Source organism: Falco biarmicus, chromosome W (genome assembly GCF_023638135.1).
Source record: "Falco biarmicus isolate bFalBia1 chromosome W, bFalBia1.pri, whole genome shotgun sequence".
Classification (NCBI taxonomy): domain Eukaryota; kingdom Metazoa; phylum Chordata; class Aves; order Falconiformes; family Falconidae; genus Falco; species Falco biarmicus.
Genome location: NC_079310.1, coordinates 20,247,113 through 20,269,050, shown reverse-complemented (window position 1 = coordinate 20,269,050; position 21,938 = coordinate 20,247,113). Strand labels below are relative to the sequence as shown.

At 42.1% G+C, this 21,938-nt stretch overlaps 1 protein-coding gene across 3 annotated transcripts in view; it reads right to left on the bottom strand.

The window, feature by feature from the left end:
• LOC130141966 (E3 ubiquitin-protein ligase UHRF2-like) overlaps nt 1-21,938 on the bottom strand; it is a 169,498-nt gene that overhangs the window by 56,487 nt on the left and 91,073 nt on the right. For all 3 annotated transcript variants that reach the window (XM_056323324.1, XM_056323325.1, XM_056323326.1), the window contains one exon: nt 8,754-9,016. In XM_056323324.1, coding sequence (XP_056179299.1) covers nt 8,754-9,016 — 263 coding nt within the window. The remainder of the gene's footprint in view (nt 1-8,753; nt 9,017-21,938) is intronic.

Sequence of the window (21,938 nt, the reverse complement as noted above, 5' to 3'; positions counted from 1 at the left end):
ACTGCTATTCAAATGACAGTATCATGGGACATAACTCTATGATTTATAAAACTTTTTTTACTTGCTTTTTGTGTTTACCTTTTGTCTTGCAGTTTTCCTTCAAAAGAACAGCTATTCTACAGCTATGAGATAATCAAAATAGCTACTTTGAATTAAAATATGCACAGAATCAATAAAACAGATTTATCTACAGGTAATAAAAATTATCTATAAAGCAACTGTAAGATAATTACTTTTTTATTGCAAAGCCTGGAAAATGGCAGAACATTATAGTCCAACAGACTTCCAAAAACTAAAACAGATGAGTTTAATATACTGATTGGAATTAGCCCCTATCTTGCAACAAAACTTTTTGCAAAATTATTTAAAGAATCATGGAAAAAGATAAAGTAGCACATAGTGGAGGGAGAATCAGTTTAACTGCACATTTGAAACAGGACTTAAACTTCAGAATACTAAAGATGATGACAGATAAAAACAAAGCAGAAATAGTTTATTCACACAGTAGAAAAATCTACTGAAAACTCACTGTAAACAGTATATATAAGTGTGGCTAGAAAGATAACCAACATAAATTGAGAGGATTCTGATGTCATTATCAAGCAAATTATTTAAACAAGTGTGATTTATAGCTTTTCTGGTACATAAGTTACTCAACACTAAGAGCTGTGTTGTCCCAGATTCAGTTCTGTGCCATCTTTCTTATCCCAGTAAGAACTCTGAAAAAAATCTTTCACGATGTATTACTGATGCACTTCTAGCATTTTTATCCCAAACAGCTATTCCATCTCTGTTCTGAGACACATCCAATGAAAAGATTCTAAAAAAAGAAGGTTATTGGGCATCACGAATAGAATAAGATCATGTATCAAAACCAGGCACCCAAAATATCTGATTTTATAGACAGAAGAGAAAATAGCTACTCTCCAGAAAAGAAAAAAGAAGGTAGTTATCACTGAGCTTCTTCTGTTACTGCCTGCTCAGAGACTTAAGTTGAGAAACATTCCTTTGAAGGAACAGATAACTTAAAGATGGGTGAAACTTTCCCTCTCAGCATCTAGTTTTCTGGTTCCATGTGTAGAATGCTGTAAAGATTTGACTTTATGTTTTCACAAGATGCTTGATGACTCAAGAGGCCTTTTACATACTTCTCTAATGGATGCTGCTTACAAGTGCATGTCTCAAGGTCTATTAATTTCTTCTGAAATTAATTGTTTTTCAGATGGCCACAGAAAAAAATTCCTAGAAATCATGCACATTCTAGAATGGAACATCCAACTACCAAATAATCAGGCTTTTGAAAGTGATTTTTTTTTTTTTTTATAACTCTTCCATCAGCTCTGAACTACATGTCTTCCACTACATGTCTTCCAGGAGTCTATTAAGAAACTTAACAAAACCAAAGCACACTTGGGAGATTGGGAGCCCTTATCTTCACTCATTTGTGCTTGACTTCTGAACTACCAGGCCACAGGAGAACTGTAAAGGAACAATATTCATTCTTATTACTCCATGCTTTTCTCTGCTCTGGATGCCAAGTTAGTCCTGAAGTAATTATATGAGAAGTCACAGTCATTTTTTTCCCTTCCTCTCTTCCAGCACAGACATGCATCTGATCTCAGATAGTATTATCAATTTAAGAAAAACGTTCCTGATTTATGAAAAAGGAAAAATTCAAGGTGACATGGTCTGAGGAAAGTATAATTGTAGTTTCTTTAGAAAAATACCTATGTGTAACCTTTTAACAATTCACCTAATGAAATTAAAAAGTCAGTCTACTTGAATAATGAAGACATTAATCTGGTTTTAGTCTAAATCTACACCTCTGTTATCTAGAAGCTGGAACAGGGATAAAAAGCAAGTATGTTCTTAAGTACTGCAAAACCCACACTGTTTACATGACTTCTTCATCTCTCTGTTCTACAACATTTAGTAATGGGGTGATCTAGCTTTATAGATATGAGGGCAAAAAGGTTGTCAACTGAATATATCTTCCCCCTCTAGGTGTCACAAATTCTGCCCAACATGTAAGAAATCTCATTGTTAAAAGACTAACAGGTGCAGAGGCTTTTACAATTGTTACCACACACATTAAGCCTAGTCTAAGGAATCCTTTCAATAGCCTAAGGCACACCAATATTTATATTGAATGGGACACAGGAGAGAAGAAGATAACATTCATATTTGTCCATACCAAACATCACAGAATGAACATCCAGATACTTTTTTATAACTGGAACACCATTTGTCACAAGACTTTGAGACTGAATCTAACTCACACTTTTAGAATCATGTCCAAGTACATTAAGCATGAAAATGCTGTTCCTTAGTACATCACATAAAGAATAAATTGTACTTTTATAGTAAACTTCTGACCTCAGATATATCTAATACTGTAATTCCACCAAAAAAATATCTTTCCCATCTTATGACCTCCACCATAAAGACTATTTATCTCTTTCCCTTTCAATTGTCCTAAATAGCAAACCAAAATAAGCATGGAGAAAATAGATTCAGTATAGGTAGTGCTACTTACTCCATGTCAAATTTCATCCTATATTTAAACATGTTATTTATAAGAAAGACCACAATATTAAATTAAAACATACACTCTCAAATATACAAGATGAGTATGTAACTAAGGCAGCAGAAAATGGGAATATGAAGGGTTATGTAAATAAAGCTAATATAATAAAACCTCCATACACCTAAAAGGCTCAAGAACTAAGAAAACACTGTAAAATTTTCAGTTTACTCACTTTCACTAAAGAATCCATGTCAGTAAAACCTGAATAAAAAAATATTACTAGATACAACTATGGTTAGTAAAGGTGTTTTCTTATTTATTGACTTTCTTTTAAAATCCTATGGTGATCCTCAAGAGTCAACTGAAGTTACATGCAGTAACTCCTTCAGTTTATCGCACCTATAGTGACAGAGCAGACAATGGGGTATGAAGGGGAGGAAATCCCTTGCTTTACTTTTTTGACCAGGCAAGAGAATGCAGGTGTTTTCCTTGGGTTCCTGCCCTCTCGATGCCCCATCTGGGTATAAGGAAAACATTTTCTGTGTGTGCGTTGCAAGTGGTTTCCAAGGCCTAGGTGCCACATCACAGACTAAGGGTTTTCAGGGACTGTGGACTCTGAACTCTTTCCATCCACCAGAAGAGGACAGACAGAGGTCTCATTAGAATCCTTCCTGGAGGTGGGCTTTGGACTATGCCCAGGCACAGCGGCAGCCTGCATCTCCTTGCACTCCCGAGTGCCCTTGTATTGAAGTTGTGCATGAGTTTAGCGTTCTAGTCCTTTTAGGTGCTGCAAACAGCTTTTTACAGAGAAGGATGTCAGTTGTAGGTGATATCTCAAGAAGTGCTTAATCTACACCTGGTTCCAATGATAGTGGAGATCACTGGTTAAAAGTTTTTTTCTGTGATATTTTCTCACCTTATCAGTGTGGGGCACATCTCTATCCAAAGAGATTGTCTTGGGCTGTATTTTTGCTGATGAAAGGTGTAATGTCTTTTAAGCTGCTTTAAATAAATATGTACAGTGTTTGAGTATTAGAGTGAGGCGTAAGTATTATGTTAGGGGGGAAAAAGGAGTATCTGATGTGTTGTATTTTTAGGGAGCTTGACTCTTAAGATGAGACTTTTTACTATAAATGAGCATAGCAATGCTAGCTTAAGCTGAGCAATGTAAGATGGGGCAAGATTTCTGTCCTGTAACAAATGAAGCACATACCTGTATGAACAAGAATAACTGTGAGAAATAACAGTTTGCTATCACTAAGAGGTGATCATTCATGACCAGAGTGTGAACTTGCACTCTGAAATGTACTTAAAACCAGAAGGAAACAAATAGGTTTTGTGTCATGTTGGTTATGTTTTGCACAATCTTGTTACTGCCCAACAAGGCACATAAGGGCCAGGTTTTGTGAGGGTATGTCAAAGCAGATGGCTGCAGACAAACCCATGCTGCTCAGATGAAGTCGGATACAAACAGCATCGGTCTTGAAGTGTGAGTCAGCATATGTATGTGTTCTTGTATATTGTTAAGGATCTCATCACAGATCACTAATGGGAGTGTTTAGAAGCTTGATAATTCAGTTTAAAACAAAATTTGACTAGGCTGATGTACATTAACCACATTTTGTGGTAATGTCTAACTTTTTACTTATTACTACATATTTAAAGCAGGCAGTTCTTAACAAACATATTGTGCGTGTAAGTCAGTTGTGAGTATGCAGTACCATGAAGTTGATAGCATGTAATCCTCAGTGGTCTTAGTCATGAGGTGATCAGGCTCCAGAGCTCTGACAAGAGAAGCTGGAACAGAAGTAGGTGACTTGACTGTTGTCTGTCATCCCTCCCCTCCCCATTTCTGATCTTGTAGTTCTGTAAGATGTTTGGGTTTCTAGACAGACAGTTCTTAGCCTTTGGCTTCTGTCCCTGGTCTATGTACTGCCCAGTGCTGGGGGTGTGTGGGGCAGCAGAGGCAGGGACTAATTTCCCAGTAGTAGACACCTAATGCCAAGCTCTGGTTCACTCAGCTAGTTCTCATACCAAGTTGATAACAAGCCTCTGTGTGATCTTGCAGTTCACATAAAGCATGTGGTCTGTTACTACCAATGCAATACTGTTCTTCCTGGGTACAATAATACTTACATGTTTACTAATTATGCTATATAATTGTGTTTGAGTTTAAAACAGGCTGATATTAATTAAATCCTGCTTAGCGTGCTTCTACTTTTGTGAGTGCACAAGGTCTCTTCTCTGGCTATTTGTGGAAAACAGTTTACTTGAGAAGTAGAGAAAATGAGCCTGACTTCTGATTCTCGAAGTAGACTGTCAGAGGTCAAACAAATTAGTTATCTGTATTTCAGCCATTACGTTAGTATGGCATGTTTTAATTTCAAAAGTGGAATAACAAGATCTTATAGCTGAACTAGTCTGCATGGATGGGTGATAGTTTAGGGCACAGTTGGGATCATCAGTAAAGCTAGCTAGAGTTGTAGAGTCTTCATTAAGTTTGACTTTTTTTTTTTTTTTTTTAATCTTCATAATGAGTTCTAAAACTTCCTTGATTTAGGTTTGGTTGATCTGGTAGCTGTTCTCATGGTACTTGCAACTAGAAGGGGGAAACTGAGGATTGCTCCCATACATTTAAAACTGGATGTAGAGGAAATACTAGCAGAGCGATATGTAAACCACTGCTGTAAGAGTCTCAGGGATGTGATGGAGATGTACAGGTGTAATGAAAACAGAAAGCAATGCTTTGTGCTAAAGGAATAAACTGTGAGGGGTTAGTCCTGAGATGGACTTAACCCCCCCTGTACATGATCTGGCTGGGATGGAGTTAACTTTCTTCATAGCAGGCTTGTATGGTATTGTACTTTGGTTTTGTGACCAAAGCAGTGTTGATAACACACAGGTGTTTTGGCTATTGCTGAGTGTTAATTGCACAGCATCAAGATCTTCTGTTTCCCGCTCTGTACCTGCAGCAAGTAGGCTGGGTGTGTGCAAGCAGTTTGGAGGAGACACTGCTGGGACAGCTGAGCCAAACTGACCAAAGGGATATTCCATGCCACATGACATTGTGCTGGGCAATAAAAGCTCAGGGGAAGAGGAGGAAGGGGTGGGGGGATGTTTGTGGTTATGACATTTGTCTTCCCAAGCAACCTTTATTTGTACTGCAGCCCTGCTTTCCAAGAAGTGGTTGGATATCTGCCTGCTGATGGGAGTTAGTGAATGAATTCTTCTTTTTGCTTGGCTTGTGTGCACAGCTTTTGCTTCACCTTTTAAACTGTATCTCGATGCACAAGTTTTCTCACCGTGGGAAAATCACTTGGAGGGTGGAAACTATAGAAAACTGGGACCTAATAGAAGTTGTAGTATTATAACAACCTTTTTAGGGAAAAATACAGTTGCCACTTTCTCAGATGGTTGGCATGCATGGAATCTACTCCACCATGGTTCCCTAGGCAACACAACCTGCTATCCTAGAGGAGCAATGGAGGGTGGAGTGGAGACACCTCTCCAGGCTCTGCTGTACTCCCTGCAGGACTGGGAACTTGATGATACCATACAGCCAATAAGCTGCATAGCATCTGTCAAATGGAAAATATATGAGATGATGTCTGTTGCTGGGCCAACAACTGTGGTGAAACTATTCTCCTCTAGATGAACCTTGCTCATTATAATCTCGTTATAATACTAACACACACCTCCATCCCAAAGTTACCCATCTGTAAGGCACGACCACCCCTCACCGAGCATGCACTTTGTATTTCTTATAAACTATGTCTTTAAATGAAAGCGAGAGAAGTTTACACCAATCAATAATGAAAGAATGTATAACTAGACTCACTTAAGCTCCACCTGAGAGTAAAGAAGAGTATAAAATTGAATGAATGAGGGGGGAAGTTAGGGAAGACTCCATCGTAACTTCTGGGATCAGTCAACAGATTGAACCTGTCTTCTCCCCCATAGGGATGCCTATTGGGTAACAAGTTTGTCTTATGCGTGCTAACTAACTAACTCACACTAGCTGTTATTAGTGATTATAATTTAGTTGTATGTAGTTTGGTTACATATAATTTCAAGTTTGTTCTTGCAGACAGTCCCTATCACCGGCAATCATGAATCTTAACTTGTCACGATTTTATAATAGTGTTATTCCATAAACTGTTAGTGTGAGTCCTTTGTGGGTGCTAGTGGTTGCCAGCAGTGGGTAACACATTTAAACAAAGTGGGAAGACCTGCTGAGGGGTCCCCCTGATGCTATTGGCATGTTTCCCTGAACAAGGCAGTAGAATTGCCCTCCGATCCAGTGGGGCTGTTCAGTGAAAGGTCCCTGTAACGTGACGCTGACAGACTGGTTGGGCACAAGGGTCTTGGCTTTCCTGGGGCGCTAATAGACAGATCAAACACCTGGGGTTGAGAGGATTTCCCCCCACCCTTTCATGTGACACTCACCTTCTACTTTCTCCCTGTCCTGTAGGAGAGGGGAGTGAGTGAGCAGCTGTGTGGGTACTTGGCTGCTGGACAGGGTCAACCCATTATGTGACAATACAGGCTGAGGAGTGACTGGTTGGGTAGCAGCGCTGCAGAAAAGGATGTGGGGGTCCTGCTAGACAGCAAGCTGAACACGAGCCAGCAGTGTGCCCTGGCAGCAAAGGCGGCCAACAGCATTCTGGGCTGTGTCAACAGGAGCATAGGCAATAGTTTGAGGGAAGTGACTATTTCCCTTTACTCAGTGCTTGTTAGATCATATCTAAAATATTATGTCTGGTTTAGGTCCCTTAATGCAAGGAAGATGCTGACAAGCTGGCATTAGCCCAGTGGAGGGCTGTCAAGATGTGCTCTGTGAGGAGAGGCTGGGGAAGGCTTGTTCAGTCAGGTGAAGGAAAAGCTTGATGGGGGACGGTGGTGGTGGCAGCTAATAGCAGCCTTTCAATACCTACAAGGAGGTTCGTAGGACCTCTTAGCATGATCTCCACCCCCCCCACCCCCCCACCCCCAAAGAAAAGCACAGTCATGCTCCAGTATAAATAAAGCTGATTAAGGTTCTCAACTACAGAGGTGTGAGATATATTATGTTGGAGAGCATTCAACTTGCTCTTGAACTGATCATTGTCAATACTGATGGGAAAACAGGGAGAAAAATGGAGATCTAGAGCTGTTTCTTTCTAAGTGGAGACCTGTGGGATCTTTGGGGTTTGAAGACAGCTAGGAGAAATAGACCTGTACTAGGATGCTTGGTCTGGAGAATTAGATCTATGGCAGTGGAGGGCTTCATGTTGAGATCAAGGGTGAATTATTAAAACCAACAAAACTTGAAATCAATACTTCAAGTTTTCAAATTTTTCTTATCCTCAACCAGAATAATACTGAATATGCTTCTGTGTAAAGTAAATGTATGTTCCTTTACCTTTAATCTCACATGCCAAAGTGCAATATTTTTGTTGATCTCTGTAATAAAAAATTCTCATTGATGCCATTAGTTTAGAGGCTTAGTTAGCTGCTTCAGCAAATGAAGGCATCATTTAAAAAATAGGATCTGATTTATGTGAATACATCAGTGCAAAAGCTGGTGATGAGAAATCCCTGCAAATCCCACTGAGTTTACTGTACAAAGCCTCTACTCTAGCACATCTGTCATAGGTTCTGAAATTTGCTTGTACCACAGATTTAAAAAATAAAAAATGCCTTTGTACCCTCACTCCAGCTCAAAACTAGTTTTATGTTCCCAGTCACCAGATTCTCTACAAGAAACCTCTATGTGAAACACAGACCTGTCATCTCATGCATAAATATTACTTTTAAAACAAAATTTAAACAATTCAAGCACCAGAATTTGCTCCCATGAAACACTTGTTTAGACTTCAATGGAAGGAAGTGAATATGAGTAGAGTAGTTTTTAAAGAAAATATTAACTTATATTTTACATAGCAAAACAAGTACAGAAAAATCCAATGCATAGTTTCCTTTCCTTGGAGATAGGGATTCCGAGTTTCATAAAGTCAAGATAAAGTTAATACTTCACAGGAATTTGTGAATAAAAGAAAAAAAACAACCACCCTCAGGATATTCATTATATCTGACTGAAAGACGTTATGGCTTTTAAATATTTATTTCCTTGGTTGCAATATTGAACTTGCTCTCTTTGATTCCAAGTTTCTTCAACAAAATTATTTGTTTATACACACCAAATCATAACATATGATGTCCTCAAAATAATATCAGAAGCACTTACTCATCATACTTGATATGATAAATAGCTTCTTCATCGGTGTCCATGCAGTCTGAGTAAGATGTGGATGGTGTACTGTCCAAATAATTTGCATTCTCTCTAGAATGATCTTGACTTAAGTTTCCATTAGTCCTTTTGTAAGAATTGCCACTCTTTACTTGAGCTTTACCGTTCTTTTGTCCTTTTGTTGCTCGAGTAACATTTTCTATATGAGCTTCAAACCAGGCTCCAATGCTGACATCACGGGCATCCACCAATTCATTTATCTAAAAGGAAAATTTGATAATGAATATTTATTTCCTATGATCCTGGTTAAGAACAGAAAGGAAAACTGGCTAAACTATTTAACTGTCAGTGAAAAACTTCTACACTGTTAATTTCAACTGGTTTGGGCTTGGGTAAGTTAGAGCAATGTTCGGTCATTAAAGTGTTGTGCTTCAAGCATTTTATTCTTCTAATCTTAATAAGATCTGTTATGAACACAATTTGTAAAATAAAATAGAATTTAAAGTTGAGTCTGATTTTTTTTTTTTTTTTTTTTTTTTTTACCTGCAAATTAGCTTAATCTGTCTTTCCACTGAACTTTTTCTTCAGGTAATTTTTCCTTATGACTAAAATAAGCATGTATACTTAAAATATTAGCCCACAACCAGATTTTAAGATTTCCCTGGACTTCCAAATTAGAATTATTACTTAACCCTGATTCTTTTTGACCTGCACTGCTGATGAATCCTTTGATATTTGAGAAAGGAGGGGGGAGGGAAATGGGCTCTCCAAGTCTAACAAGGCTGCTATCATAACCAATCGAGTCTGGTGCTTCCATCATTTTTTTGACTGTAAGAAATGGGAGTATCTCGTGACTCTTCTCCTTTCTGTGCTCACAATAGTGCTGGTAGTAAGTTATGAAACTACTCTGTTGTAGAGCATGTTTCATTCATTCATTATCCTCACAGATTTTCTCAAGCCTTCAACTAATTACATGCATATTACTCCAACAGTACAGGGGTTTTCCTGTGATTAGAGTTAAACCACTGAGGTATACATTGCTTCAGTTACGCAGTCATTCTTTTAACTACTGTAGTGTATAAACAGTTATTTTCTTTGAAATATTAACTGGAATAAAAAAAGTAGTAACCCCCCCCCACCCCACTTAAGGAACACATTTGTTCGTTGCACATCAAGTATAAGAAAACATTATTGCAATAGAACTGTTATGGAGTCATACCAAGTGAAGAAGGCATATGGAAGAGAACTCTAAGATGAAAAATTTAAAGTAAATTCTAAAAATGCTCTGAATAAGTTCAATTACTGTAAAATCAAATTGGGGGAACTACTTTTCATGCTCATTTTGGAAATAATATTTTAACAGGAATATTTCACAGATGTATTTTTAGTTTTACTTTATTTGCAAAGCATCCTTTTATTCTAATTTTTTTTACATAAAGAAGAGAATTTACCTTATAAAGACCATCTAAATGTCCCTTAAACAAACAAAAAACCCCCAAAAAACCACACACCAAAAAAAACCCCAGAAAAACTGAGCCCAAAAGATAACACATTGACATAGTGGCCAACCTCAGGGCATGAATAAACTTGTTTTACCACACTGTGATGCATACAAGAGAATTGTGCATTTCCAAAATGTTTAATAAGCAGCCTCTGTACTGATACATAGATAGAACAATTATAAAACTCATTTTTCTGGGATAAATTTATAAGGCTGAATTGCTTCAGGGGCTGTATTATGTGTTTACAGTTTTTTAAAATGAGGACAGCTTAATTTGCTACAGATGCGTATGGTTTAATTTATAGCCTTAATCAAGCAGCAAGACAGTGACAGAGATGGATATTTATTCCTACTACACTCAAACACCAGCATCTATAAACAAAACAACATGAATTAATTTAATTATCAGTATCTTAACTGAATCAATCATTAGGTAATTTGAAGTATAAACAAAAGCAATTCCTAAACTAACAAATTTACTGAGAGATAGAGGGTGAAAGGTAAGAATATAATGAATAAAGTACATATCATAGTGAGCTTATTTTTTCTTACTTTTCACATGCTTCCTTGAAAGAAAAAAAAAACATATAAAAAAAATCAACCTCCCCCCCCCATGTAAAAACCTGGCATCCAAGTTAAATCTTTATTCTCAACTCCCACAGTATTAAAAGTATACCTTTTAAAAAAGTAAAATTATAATAAACAAATGAAAGCTCTACCTTGTTTTAAGTCACTCTGTTGACTAATTTTGAACATAAGGAGCAGGTATTTCTAGAAGGAAACCTCAGGAAAACGTCCCTATGTAACCTTAGGCATTTCAGTTAGTTCTAGCTTTAAAGTGAATTGCAACTTCCTCCTCCTGAAAATGCAGTTGAGACACAGATGTTATTGAGGTTTCCCCATCTGCAGCTACTTCTTGAGACTAGCTACTAAGATAACAAAGAAGCCATGTTATTCAAGCCGAAAAAACATTAGAGCCAGAAAGAAGTCTCCTGTGATCGTTCCTCCCAAATGCATCTTTCTGTACTGTGATGCTCACACTTGGACAATAGACTTCCCAGCCTTGTAGAGAATAAAGGCAAATAATTATGAGTATAAACCCTTGAGGACTATATCACAGTTATTTTATATACCATCCTATTTATACCTGATGAACTAAAGATGTAGACAATAGCAGAGGGGTTCAAAGAAAAACTAAGGCATTCAGTAGAAGAATGTTAATCAAAGCCTTTCTAATCTGTAACTCTGTTATGAAAATAATTTTAATTGGTAAATCAATATGGACACTTTAAGCTTAAAGGCAGCCAATGATACAGAGCGCTTTAAACTAGACTTAGCAGGGGAAGGGGATGGATGCGGTTTTGAGGAACAGAGAAGAGCCACGGGCTTTTGATGTATTAGGAACAAACAGGGAAACGCCTCAAAGGAATTAGGGCTTGTCCCGCTAAAAAGGTGACAAGGTAGGTAGCCCAGCTGAAGTGCCTCAATACCAATGCACGCAGCATGGCTAACAAGCAGGAGGAGCTGGAAGCCTCTGTGCGGCTAGAAAGCTATGATCTGATTGTTACCACTGAAATGTGGTGGGACGAATTGCACGACTGGAGCGCTGGAATCCATGGCTATAAACTGTTCAGAAGGGAAAGGCAGGGAATGAGGGGTGGGGGGTTTGCCCTCTATGTAAAGGAATGGAATGACGGCACAGAGCTGTCTTTGAAAAACAGCAACAAACAGGTTGAGAGCTTACGGGTAAAAATTAGGGCCCAAGCCAACAAAGGAAACCTTGTGGCTGGTGTTTACTACAGGCCGCCTGATCAAGGGGAGCCTGTTGACAAAGCGTTCTTACTTCAACTATGGGAAGCATCACGCTCGCAGGCTCTGATCCTGCTGGGGGACTTCAATCACCCTGACGTATGCTGGAAGAGCAGCACAGCAAGCTGTAAGCGGTCCAGGAGACTCTTGGAGTGTGTTGAGGACAATTTCTTAATCAAGGTCTCTCCAAGGGATGTGAAGAATAACAAGAAGGGCTTCTACAGGTACGTTGGCCAGAAAAGGAAGACAAAAGAAATTGTACACACCCAGATCCCCACTCCCCAATAAATAGGACAGGATATCTCGTGACAACTGACATGGAGAAGGCAGAGGTACTCAACAATTTTTTTGCCTCAGTTTTCCCCGACTCTTCCCACATCTTTCGGGTCCCTGAATCTCAAGGCAGGCACTGGGGGAATGAAGTCCCACCCATCATGGGGGAAGATCAGGTTCAAGGCCACCTGAGGAACCTGAACATACACAAGTCCATGGGACGTGACGAGATACATCCCGGGGTCCTGAGGGAATTGGCTGATGTAGTTGCCAAGCCATTCCCCACGATATTTGAAAAGTCATGTCAGGTGAAGTCCCCAGTGACTGGAGAAAAGGGAAACATCACACCCATTTTAAAAATGTAGGCCCTGGGAACTACCGACCAGTCAGCCGCACCTCTGTGCCTGGTCAAAATGATGTAACAGATCCTCCTGGAAGTTATGATGAAGCATATGGAAAACAGAGATGTGATTAGGGACAGCCAACATTGCTTCCCCAAGGGCAAATCATGTCAGACTAGTCTGGTGGCCTTCTACGATGGAGTGACTGCATCGGTGGACAAGGGAAGAGCTACTGATGTCATCTACCTGGAGTTCTGTAAGGCCTTTGACGTATTCCCCCACAACATCTTTGTCACTAAATCGGAGAGAGGTGGGTTTGATGGATGGACTCTTAGATGGATAAGGAACTGGCTGGATGGCCGCATCCAAAGAGTTATATTCAATGGCTCAGTGTCCAAGTGGAAACCAGTAACGAGTGATGTCCCTCAAGGGTCCGTACTTTTATGATTGCTTCTCCATTTTGTTCTAACAGACAACACAGCAAGTTTGCAAAGAAATAAATAGGGTAAAACTAGAAAACCTCCCTGTGGCTTCAAATTCCCAATTGGCTTTATCTTTCTACAGGAAACCATTTCCGGCTCAGGGGTAAACTTATTTGAGAATACACAAAATGTTGCCAGCATTGCATCTGAGTATATGAACCCTCCTGAAATCTGCAACACTGGGTATCCCAGTGCAGAGACACTTTCAGTGATTCTATAGGAGTCAGCTTGGACAGAGCCCAGTTAAGAAGTTCTGCTTTGACACTGCCCCCAAGGTACTCCTACAAAATGAGATTATCCAATATGGGTAATTTCTCAAGCCTGTCAAGGTCCCTCTGGATGACATCCCTTCCCCCTAGTGAATCAACTGCATCACTCAGCTTGGTGTCATCTGCAAACATGCTGAGGGTGCACTCAGTCTCACTATGTCATGGATGAAGATATTAAATAGTATTGGTCCCAGTACAGACCCCTGAGGAACACCACTCGTTACTGTTTTCCTTTTGGACATTGAGCTGTTGACTATAACTCTTTGGATGCAGCCATCCTGCCAGTTCCTTATCCATCTAAGCCAAGATCTGAAAGTAATGAGCAAGAGAGATTACATTTGGTGGTGGGTTCACCTTGGCTGGCTGCCAGACTCTCTCACTCCCTCTCCTCAACAGGATGGGGGGAGAAAATAAGATAAAAAAGCTCATGGGTTGAGATAAGGACAGGGAGATCATTTACCAGTTACTGTTGTGGCCAAAACAGACTCGACTCTGGGAAAATTAATTTATTTTACTGCCAATTAAAATAGAGTAGGATGGTGAAAAACAAAGACAAAAACTAAAACACCTTCCCCCTGCTCCCCCTTCTTCCCAGGCTCACTCTTTTTGTTCCCAATTATTCTATCTCCTCCCACCCTGAGCAGCACAGGGGGGAGATGGGGAACATAGGGTTGCGGTCAGTCTCTGCTGCTCCTTCCTCCTCATGCTTTTCCCCTGCTCCAGCGTGGGTCCTCTCCATAGACTACAGTCCTTCAGGAAAAGACTGCTCCAGCATGGGCTCTCCACAGGTTTGTGGTTATGACATTTTTCTTCCCGAGCAACCATTACACATGCTGAGGCCCTGTTTTCCAGGAAGTGGCAGGACATCTGCCTGCCAATGGGAAGTAGTGAATAAATTCCCCTTTTTGCTTTGCTTGTGCATGTGGCTTTTGCTTTCCCTATTTAACTGTTGTTATCTCTATCTAGAAATCTTCTCGCCTTCCTTTGTGTAGATGCTCACATGCCCAAGAACCGCATCACTGAGGAACATCAAAACAACAAGCAGGTAGACCAGGCTGCCAGAATTGGAGTGACTCAGGTGAACCTGGGCTGAGAAAGTAAGAGTGAGCTATTCATAGCTTGGAGGGCCTATGACACATCAGGATATCTAGGGAGGGGTGCAATGTACAGATGAGCTTGTGATTGAGGGGTGGACCTGACTGTTGAGGCCATCACACAGGTCACCCATGAATGCAAAACACGTACCGCAATGAAGCAAGCCACATGAGTAAAGCGTCCCTGGAATAGCGGGCGGTGGCTGGCATATCAATATGTCAATTGCCTATACTGCCACAAACTTGCCAAGGCAAGTGCTGCGTGGAAGCAACTACTGGGTGGCTAGAAACATACACTGTAAACCATGCCACTGCTCAAAACACCATCCTGGGCCTTGAAAGGCCAGTTCTGTGGCAACAGGACACCCCAGAAAGAATCGAGTCAGACAATGGGACTCATTTCCAAAACAACCTCATAGACTCCTGGGCCAAGAAACACAGCCTTGACTGGGTGTATCACATCCCCTATCACCCACAAACCTCTAGAAAGATTGAATGATATCATGGACTGTTAAAGACTGTGTTGAGAGCATTGGGCGCTGGGGCACAGAAGCACTGGGATGTAAAATTAGAAACTACTTTGGCTAGTTAACACCAGAGGATCTGATAACTGACCTAGTCCTGCCCAAATACAGCCCCTACATATGGTGGGAGGAGATAAGACCCCTGTAGTGCACATAGGGAAGTGGCTGGGAAAGGCAGTGTGGGTTGCTCCTCCCATGGGAAAAGGAAAACCCATTTGTGGGATTGTCTTTGCTCGAGGACCTGGGTGTACTTGGTGGGTAACGCAGAAGGATGGGGAAACCCATGCACCCACCACCATACACAAAATCATCCATTCCTTCACGTGGCACATCCACCTTTAAATAACAGTAACTCAATGTTTAGCAGATTCTTAGGCCAATTGTCACAGAGTTATCTTAAAATATCATTTTACAATGAATTAGTGTTCTATTCTCTGCCCAAGTAATATTTTTTTTTTTTAAATCAGTCTTCTTTACAGGAGTATTCTATAGCTATAGACTATTCTATGGCTAGTAATGCCACATTTAAATCTGCAAGTAGAACACCAGAGAGGAGACTGCTGCAAGCATGCTTCTCTAATGATTTAAAAGGTGTAAAGCACTGTGTGGTATTCACCAGTAATGATACTCAGGGCAAGAATATCTGTTTCTGGTATGAGCAAAAAACCAAGTTCCTAGAATATCAGCAAATGTGCAAACTCAGAGCAAGTCAATTAATCTGCAACAGTGCCCATCTTTGGGGACAAAAACCTGAAAATTATCAAAAAATAAATTACATGCTCAAGTTATTACGCTACCTGATTTAACAGTAACTTATTTGTATATCCCTACCCATCGTTATTGCTTCATTAAGATTTAAAAGAATAACATAAGTTGGAAGACAATCAGTACTTGAGGTGCTCTACTTTGTTATAGGAGGAGAGAAAAGCTACAAGAAGGTGTGGTTTCTTGAAGTACACACACTATACTCAAGTTAACATTACAAGGGGCTCGTAACGAGTAAGGTTACATTCTCATAGCCAGCTACTGCAAGGAAGCAGCTATACCCACAACATAGTACCACTTTCTCCAGCATACCCTTCCCTCTGCAATTAAGATAACACCTTCTGGTCTGCTCCAACTTTCCAAGTTGTACTAAAGGAATGTCAGATACAGAAAATTCAGGATATAGCCCCAGGTCTATATATGAACAAACAAGGACAATCTGTGCACATTCAAAGGAAATTAATAGAATAGATGCTTTAAATCCTTGCTGAACACAATATTACTTATGAAAAAATTCTTCTTCCCAGTAGTCATTTCCTACATCACCAGAATTCATGAAAGCATTACTGAAATGAGTCACAAATCATCCTTCAGACAAATTAAGTATTCAACCTAAAAACCTGGCAATTTTCATCAAAAGAAGTACTGCAATTTGCCTCTGAAACAGCTTTGGGGAATGGGTGAACAGCAAGTCCCCCAATCAGCTTGATAGGACATTCAATCCAACAACAATTTAGATAGCAGATTGAGAAAAACTTTGCTCAAAGACAGCTCCCCCAAAATGAGGGTGCCTAGGCAAAGTATTAAACTAAAAGATATACATTTGGTAAATAATCTTACATGATATTTTTAAGAACATTTGTCGCCAGTTCATTATTTACATTTATGAAGTTGACAGGCAAATAATTAGTCAAGCTGTATTTCATATAAGTCAATAATGACTCTCTAAAGGGATATTAGAATATGTACTAAAGCAAGAGTAACTTGCTTTAGAGCAAGAATAACAGATTTTTTTATTTCACTAGCTCTTCTAACTCCAGTAATTTAGAAAACAGTCAAGTTACCTTAGTAAATGTCACTCCCATTTTTTCTTCCTGTTTAGCATGCTTCTAAAACTTAGGGCCTCATTAATATCTTTTGATTGATGCACCACCAATAAACAGCTACACCTGGTGCATCTGTCATCACTCTTTCAGTATACTGAGCATCTACAAGTACAAAAAAAAAAGATGACATCTTCCAAACACATAGAAATTCCTAGCCTCTACAAAGCATGCAATGATTTTGTTATTTAGTTGCTCCTTAGGGAGTGCAGCAGCCCAGAGCACTGCAAACAGAGGTGCAGCCACTCACTAGCAGGGGCAGTTTGTGGCGCAAAGCACCTGGGATGCTGCAGGGGCTGCTCTCAGTTTGCACGGCAGTTTGCACACAGAAAGGCTGACTCCTCATTAGGGAGGATCCGGCTCACAGAGAGCAGCAGATACTAACAACACGGCTGTGGTGCAGAGGGGACGCTGAGGACTGCATGGAGCTGCTTGGAGATTGTGCAGTGATGGTCTCAACATAAAGCAGGGCACGCTCCCTAGCACTGACTGGTGATAATGCCCTTGGCACACTGGAGGCCTTGATCCAAACAGAGTTGGGGTGGGGTGGGAGGATGCCACTTCCCAGATCTCGGGCTGCAGAGTGCGCCTGGGGCCTCTCTGTGGGACTAGGGGCAGTGGTGGCATCTCCTGTGAGAGGGGTGCTCTGGTTGAGGTGCTGAGCGAAGGAGGTGCAGGAAGAGGTGAGCAGGCTGCAAATCATCAGGGAGGACAATGAGGAGATTGACAGGGTCTTTGCAGAAACTCTGCAGAGACAACAGCCTGAGCCACACAGAGCAAGGAAGGAGGGACAGCTAGAGGCCATGGTCAAACAGGTAGCTGAGGGTGGCTGTCAAGGTGGAGAAGGCTGGAAGCTTGTGACTTTTGGCAAATGGAAGAAAGGTTCCTGCTCCACCTGCAGACTTGCAACTGCCCTGAGTATAGTGCCCTGGGCACTGGTGAGGACAAACAAGACCCTTCAGGGTATGCATCAGAGTCAGCTGAGCCCAAACCTTATGTCTGCACAAAGGGAAAAAGGAAAGGGACCCTCTCCTGTGGGGGACAGAGGCACCTACCTGCTGACCCAAACTGATGTCTTGGGAGGCTTTTTGCTTGCCAGGGGCCAGGATACGGGATGTTGCAAAGGGACTGCCAAGGCTTGTCTGGCCCTCAGACTATTACCATGTGGGCACCAATGTTACTGCCAGGGATAACCTGGAGTATTTCCACAAGTGACTACAGAACTCTGGGGGTGAGGGTGAAGGGCATGGGGACCCAGCTGGTATTCTCCTCCATACTGCCAGTAAGGAGGAAAGGCTCAGGTAGAAGTGGACTCATCCAGTGGGTCAAGACCTGGCTGTGTGGCTGGTGTCACAGGCAGGGCTTTGGCTCCTATGGCCATGGGACCCTCTTTGAGGAGCGAGGGCTACTGAGCAAGGATGGGATACATCTGACAAAGTGGGGCAAGAGTGTTTTTGCAAACAGGCTTGCTAACCGAGTGATGCGGGCTTTAAAGTAGATATGCCGGGGGAGGGTTTCCGTAACCTGAAGAGAAGTGAAGGCACAAGGGGCAGAACAAACATATCTGGGGGACAGCATGACAAGGGAGGCTCTCACACTTGCCCTGTAAAAGCAGCATGACTTGGGGCCCATCTCAAATGCCTGAACAGAAATGCGTGTAGCATGGGGAACAAGCAGGAGGAATTAGAAGTCTGTACACAGTTGCAGAGCTATGACCTCATTGGGATTATGGAGACGTGGTGGGATAGCTCTCCTGATTGGAGTGCTCCAGTGGAGGGATACATGCTCTTCAGGAAAGATAGGGTGGGCAGGCGAGGAGGAGGGGTTGAGCTCTACACAAAGGAGCGGCTTGAATGCATGGAGCTTTACCTTAGGACAGGTGACAAAGCAATTGAAAGCTTGCGGCTAAGGATTAGAAGACAGACTGGCACAGGTGATGCTGTACTAGATGTCTGCTACAGACCTGATCAAGAAGAAGAGGTAGATGAAGCCTTCTTTAGGCAGCTGGAGAAAGCTTCACAGTCACAGGCCCTGGCACTCATGCGGGACTTCAACCACCCCAGTATCTACTGGAAGGACAATACAGCAGGGTGCAAGCAATCCAGGAGACTTCTGGAGAGTATGGAAGACTATTTCTTGATGAGGGTGATCAATGAACCAACTAGGGAAAACGCACTGTTGGACCTGCTACTCACAAACAAGGAAGAACCGGTTGATGGTGTGAAGGCTGAGGGCAGCCTTGGCTGCAGCGACCACGAGACTGTGTAGTTTAAGATCCTGAGAGGCGTGATCAAGACAAACAGCAGAATTACAGCCCTGGACTTCAGAAGAGCAGACTTTGGCCTGTTCAAGGACCAGCTTGGCAGGATCCAATGAGAAATTGCCCTGGAGGGCAAGGGTGCCCGGGAGAGCAGGTTGATCTTCAAGGACAAACTCCTCAGAGCACAAGAACGGTCCATTTGCAATGTGCAGGAAGTTGAGCAAGTGTGGCAGAAGGCCAGCATGGATGAGCAGACAGCTCCTGACCGTGCTCAGACACAAAAAAGAAGTACACAGGAGGTAGAAGCAGGGGCATGCTACTTGGGAGGGATATAGAGACCGTGTGCACAAATAGAAATGCAGTCAGGAAAGCCAAAGCTCAGCTGGAGTTGAAGCTAGCAAGGGAGGTGAAGGGCAACAAGAAAGTTTTTTTTTAAGTAAATCAGTAGCAAAATGAAGACTAAGGAAAGCATGAGCTCATTGTTCAATGGGGCAGGGGATCTCGTGGCAAGCGACAGGGAAAAAGCTGAGGTACTCAGATGCCCTTTTTGCCTCATTTTTCACAGTAAGGTATGCCCTCAGGCCTCCCAGTTCCCTGAGAATCCTAGCAGAGTGTGTGGGGGTGAAGCGGTAGCCACAGTGGAGGAAGAAAGCCTTAGGAATCACTTAACCCACTTGGACATACACAAGCCCAATGGGATCAGATGGCATGCATCTGGGGGTGCTGAAGGATCTGGCCAGTGTCACTGTGAGGCTGCTCTCTATCATCTGTGAAAAGTCATATAACAATTGGAAGAGGTTCCTCATGACTGGAAAAAGGCAGATATCACACCCATCTTCAAGAAGGAGGATCCAAGGAACTACAGGCCAGCCAGCCTCACCTCAGTCCCTGGAAAGGTTATGGAGCAAATCCTCTTAGAAGCCATTTCTAAACACATGAAGGACAGGAAGGTGACTGGGAGCAGCCAAAATGGCTTTACCAAGGGCAAATCATGCCTTACCAACCTCATTGCTTTCTATGACGTGGTGACTGGTTCTGTTGACAAGGGGAGGGGAGGGGATGTTGTGTACCTTGACTGAAGAAAGGCTTTTGGCACACTCTCTCACAGTCTCCTTTCCACCAAATTGGTATGATATGGGCTGGATAAGTGGGTGATAAGACGGGTGGAAAATTGACAGGACTGCTGGGCTCAAAGAGTTTTGATCAGTGGTGCAAAGTCCAGCTGGGGTCCAGTAACTAGTAGGGTCCCTCAGAGATCAGTACTGGAACCAATACTGTTTAATGTCTTCATTAACAACCTGGATGAGGGGACAAAGTGCACTCTTGGCAAGTTTGCAGATGACACCAAATTGGGGGGAGCAGTCAATGTGCTGGAGGGCAGGGCTGACCTTCAGAGAGACCTGGACAGGCTGGAGAAATGGGCTGACAGGTACTTCATGATGTTCAACAGAAACAAATGCCAAGTCCCACACCTGGGCTGGAATAACCCTGTGCAACAGTACAGGCTGGAGGCTGACTGCCTAGGAAGCAGCTCTGCAGAAAAGGACCTGGAGTTCCTGGTGGACAACAAGTTGAACATGAGCCAACAGTGTGCCCTTGCAGCAAAGGAGGCCAACAGCATCTTGAGCTGTATTAGTAACAGTGCAGCCAGCAGTTCCAGGGAAGTGATCCTTTCCATCTCTTGTCTTGGCACTTGTGAGACCTTATCTGGAGTAGTGTCCGCTTTTGGTCGGTCCCCAGTACAAGAAAGACATGGGCGTACTGGAGCAAGCCCAGTTCCTTTGTGTGCCTGGACATGGCTTCCAGGAGGATTTGCTCCCCAACCTTCCCAGATTGACCAGTCTTCATCTCCTTGGATTCTCCTTCTTGAAGATGGGTGTGATGTTTGCCTTTTTCCAGTCATCAGGAACCCTCAGGGTCATCTTGTCTGGTTCCATGGACTTGTGTATGTCCAGTTGGCTGAAGTGCCCCCTAACTCAGTCTTCCTCTACCGTGAGTAATACTTCCCTGCCCCAGAGTCTGCCACTAGGCTCAGGGATCTGAGAGACCTGAGGGCCAACCTTACGGAGCTCCTTAGTCTTTTTGATGTCCTTAGCTATTAGATTACGTGCTCCAGTGAGCAGTGGGCAATGTGTTTTCCTTAGCTGATGCTGTACTTGTAGAAGGCCTTCTTGTTGCCCTTTACATTTCTTGCTAGTTCCAACTCCAGCCAAGCTTTGGCTTTCCTAACTAAATCCTTGCATGTGTCTCCATATTCCTCCTGGGTAGCCATTCCCTGCTCCCACCTTCTGTGTACTTCCTTTTTGTCTTTGAGCTCAGTCAGGAATCCCCTGTTCATCTATGCTGGCCTTCCGCCACACTTGCTCGACTTCCTGCATGTCTGAGTGGATTATTCTTGTGCTTTGAGGAGGTTGTCTTTCTGAGGATCAACCAGACCTCCTGAGCCCTTTGATCCCTTAGGACAGTCTCTCATAGTATCCTGCCAAACAGGTCCTTTAACAAGCTGAAATCTGCTCTCCTGAAGTCCAGGGTTGTAATTTTGCTGTGTGCCTTGCTCACTTCTTTCAGGATCTTCAACTTCATCCTCATCGTGGCTGCTGCCAAGGGTGCCATTGACCTTTATGTCCCCAACCTGTTCTTTGTTTGTGGGTGACAGGCCCAAGATCTTCCCCTAGTTGGCTTGTTATCTCCATCAAGAGCTTGTATTCAACACACTCTAAAAAATTCCTCGATCGTTTTTTGTCCTTTCATGTTGTCTTTC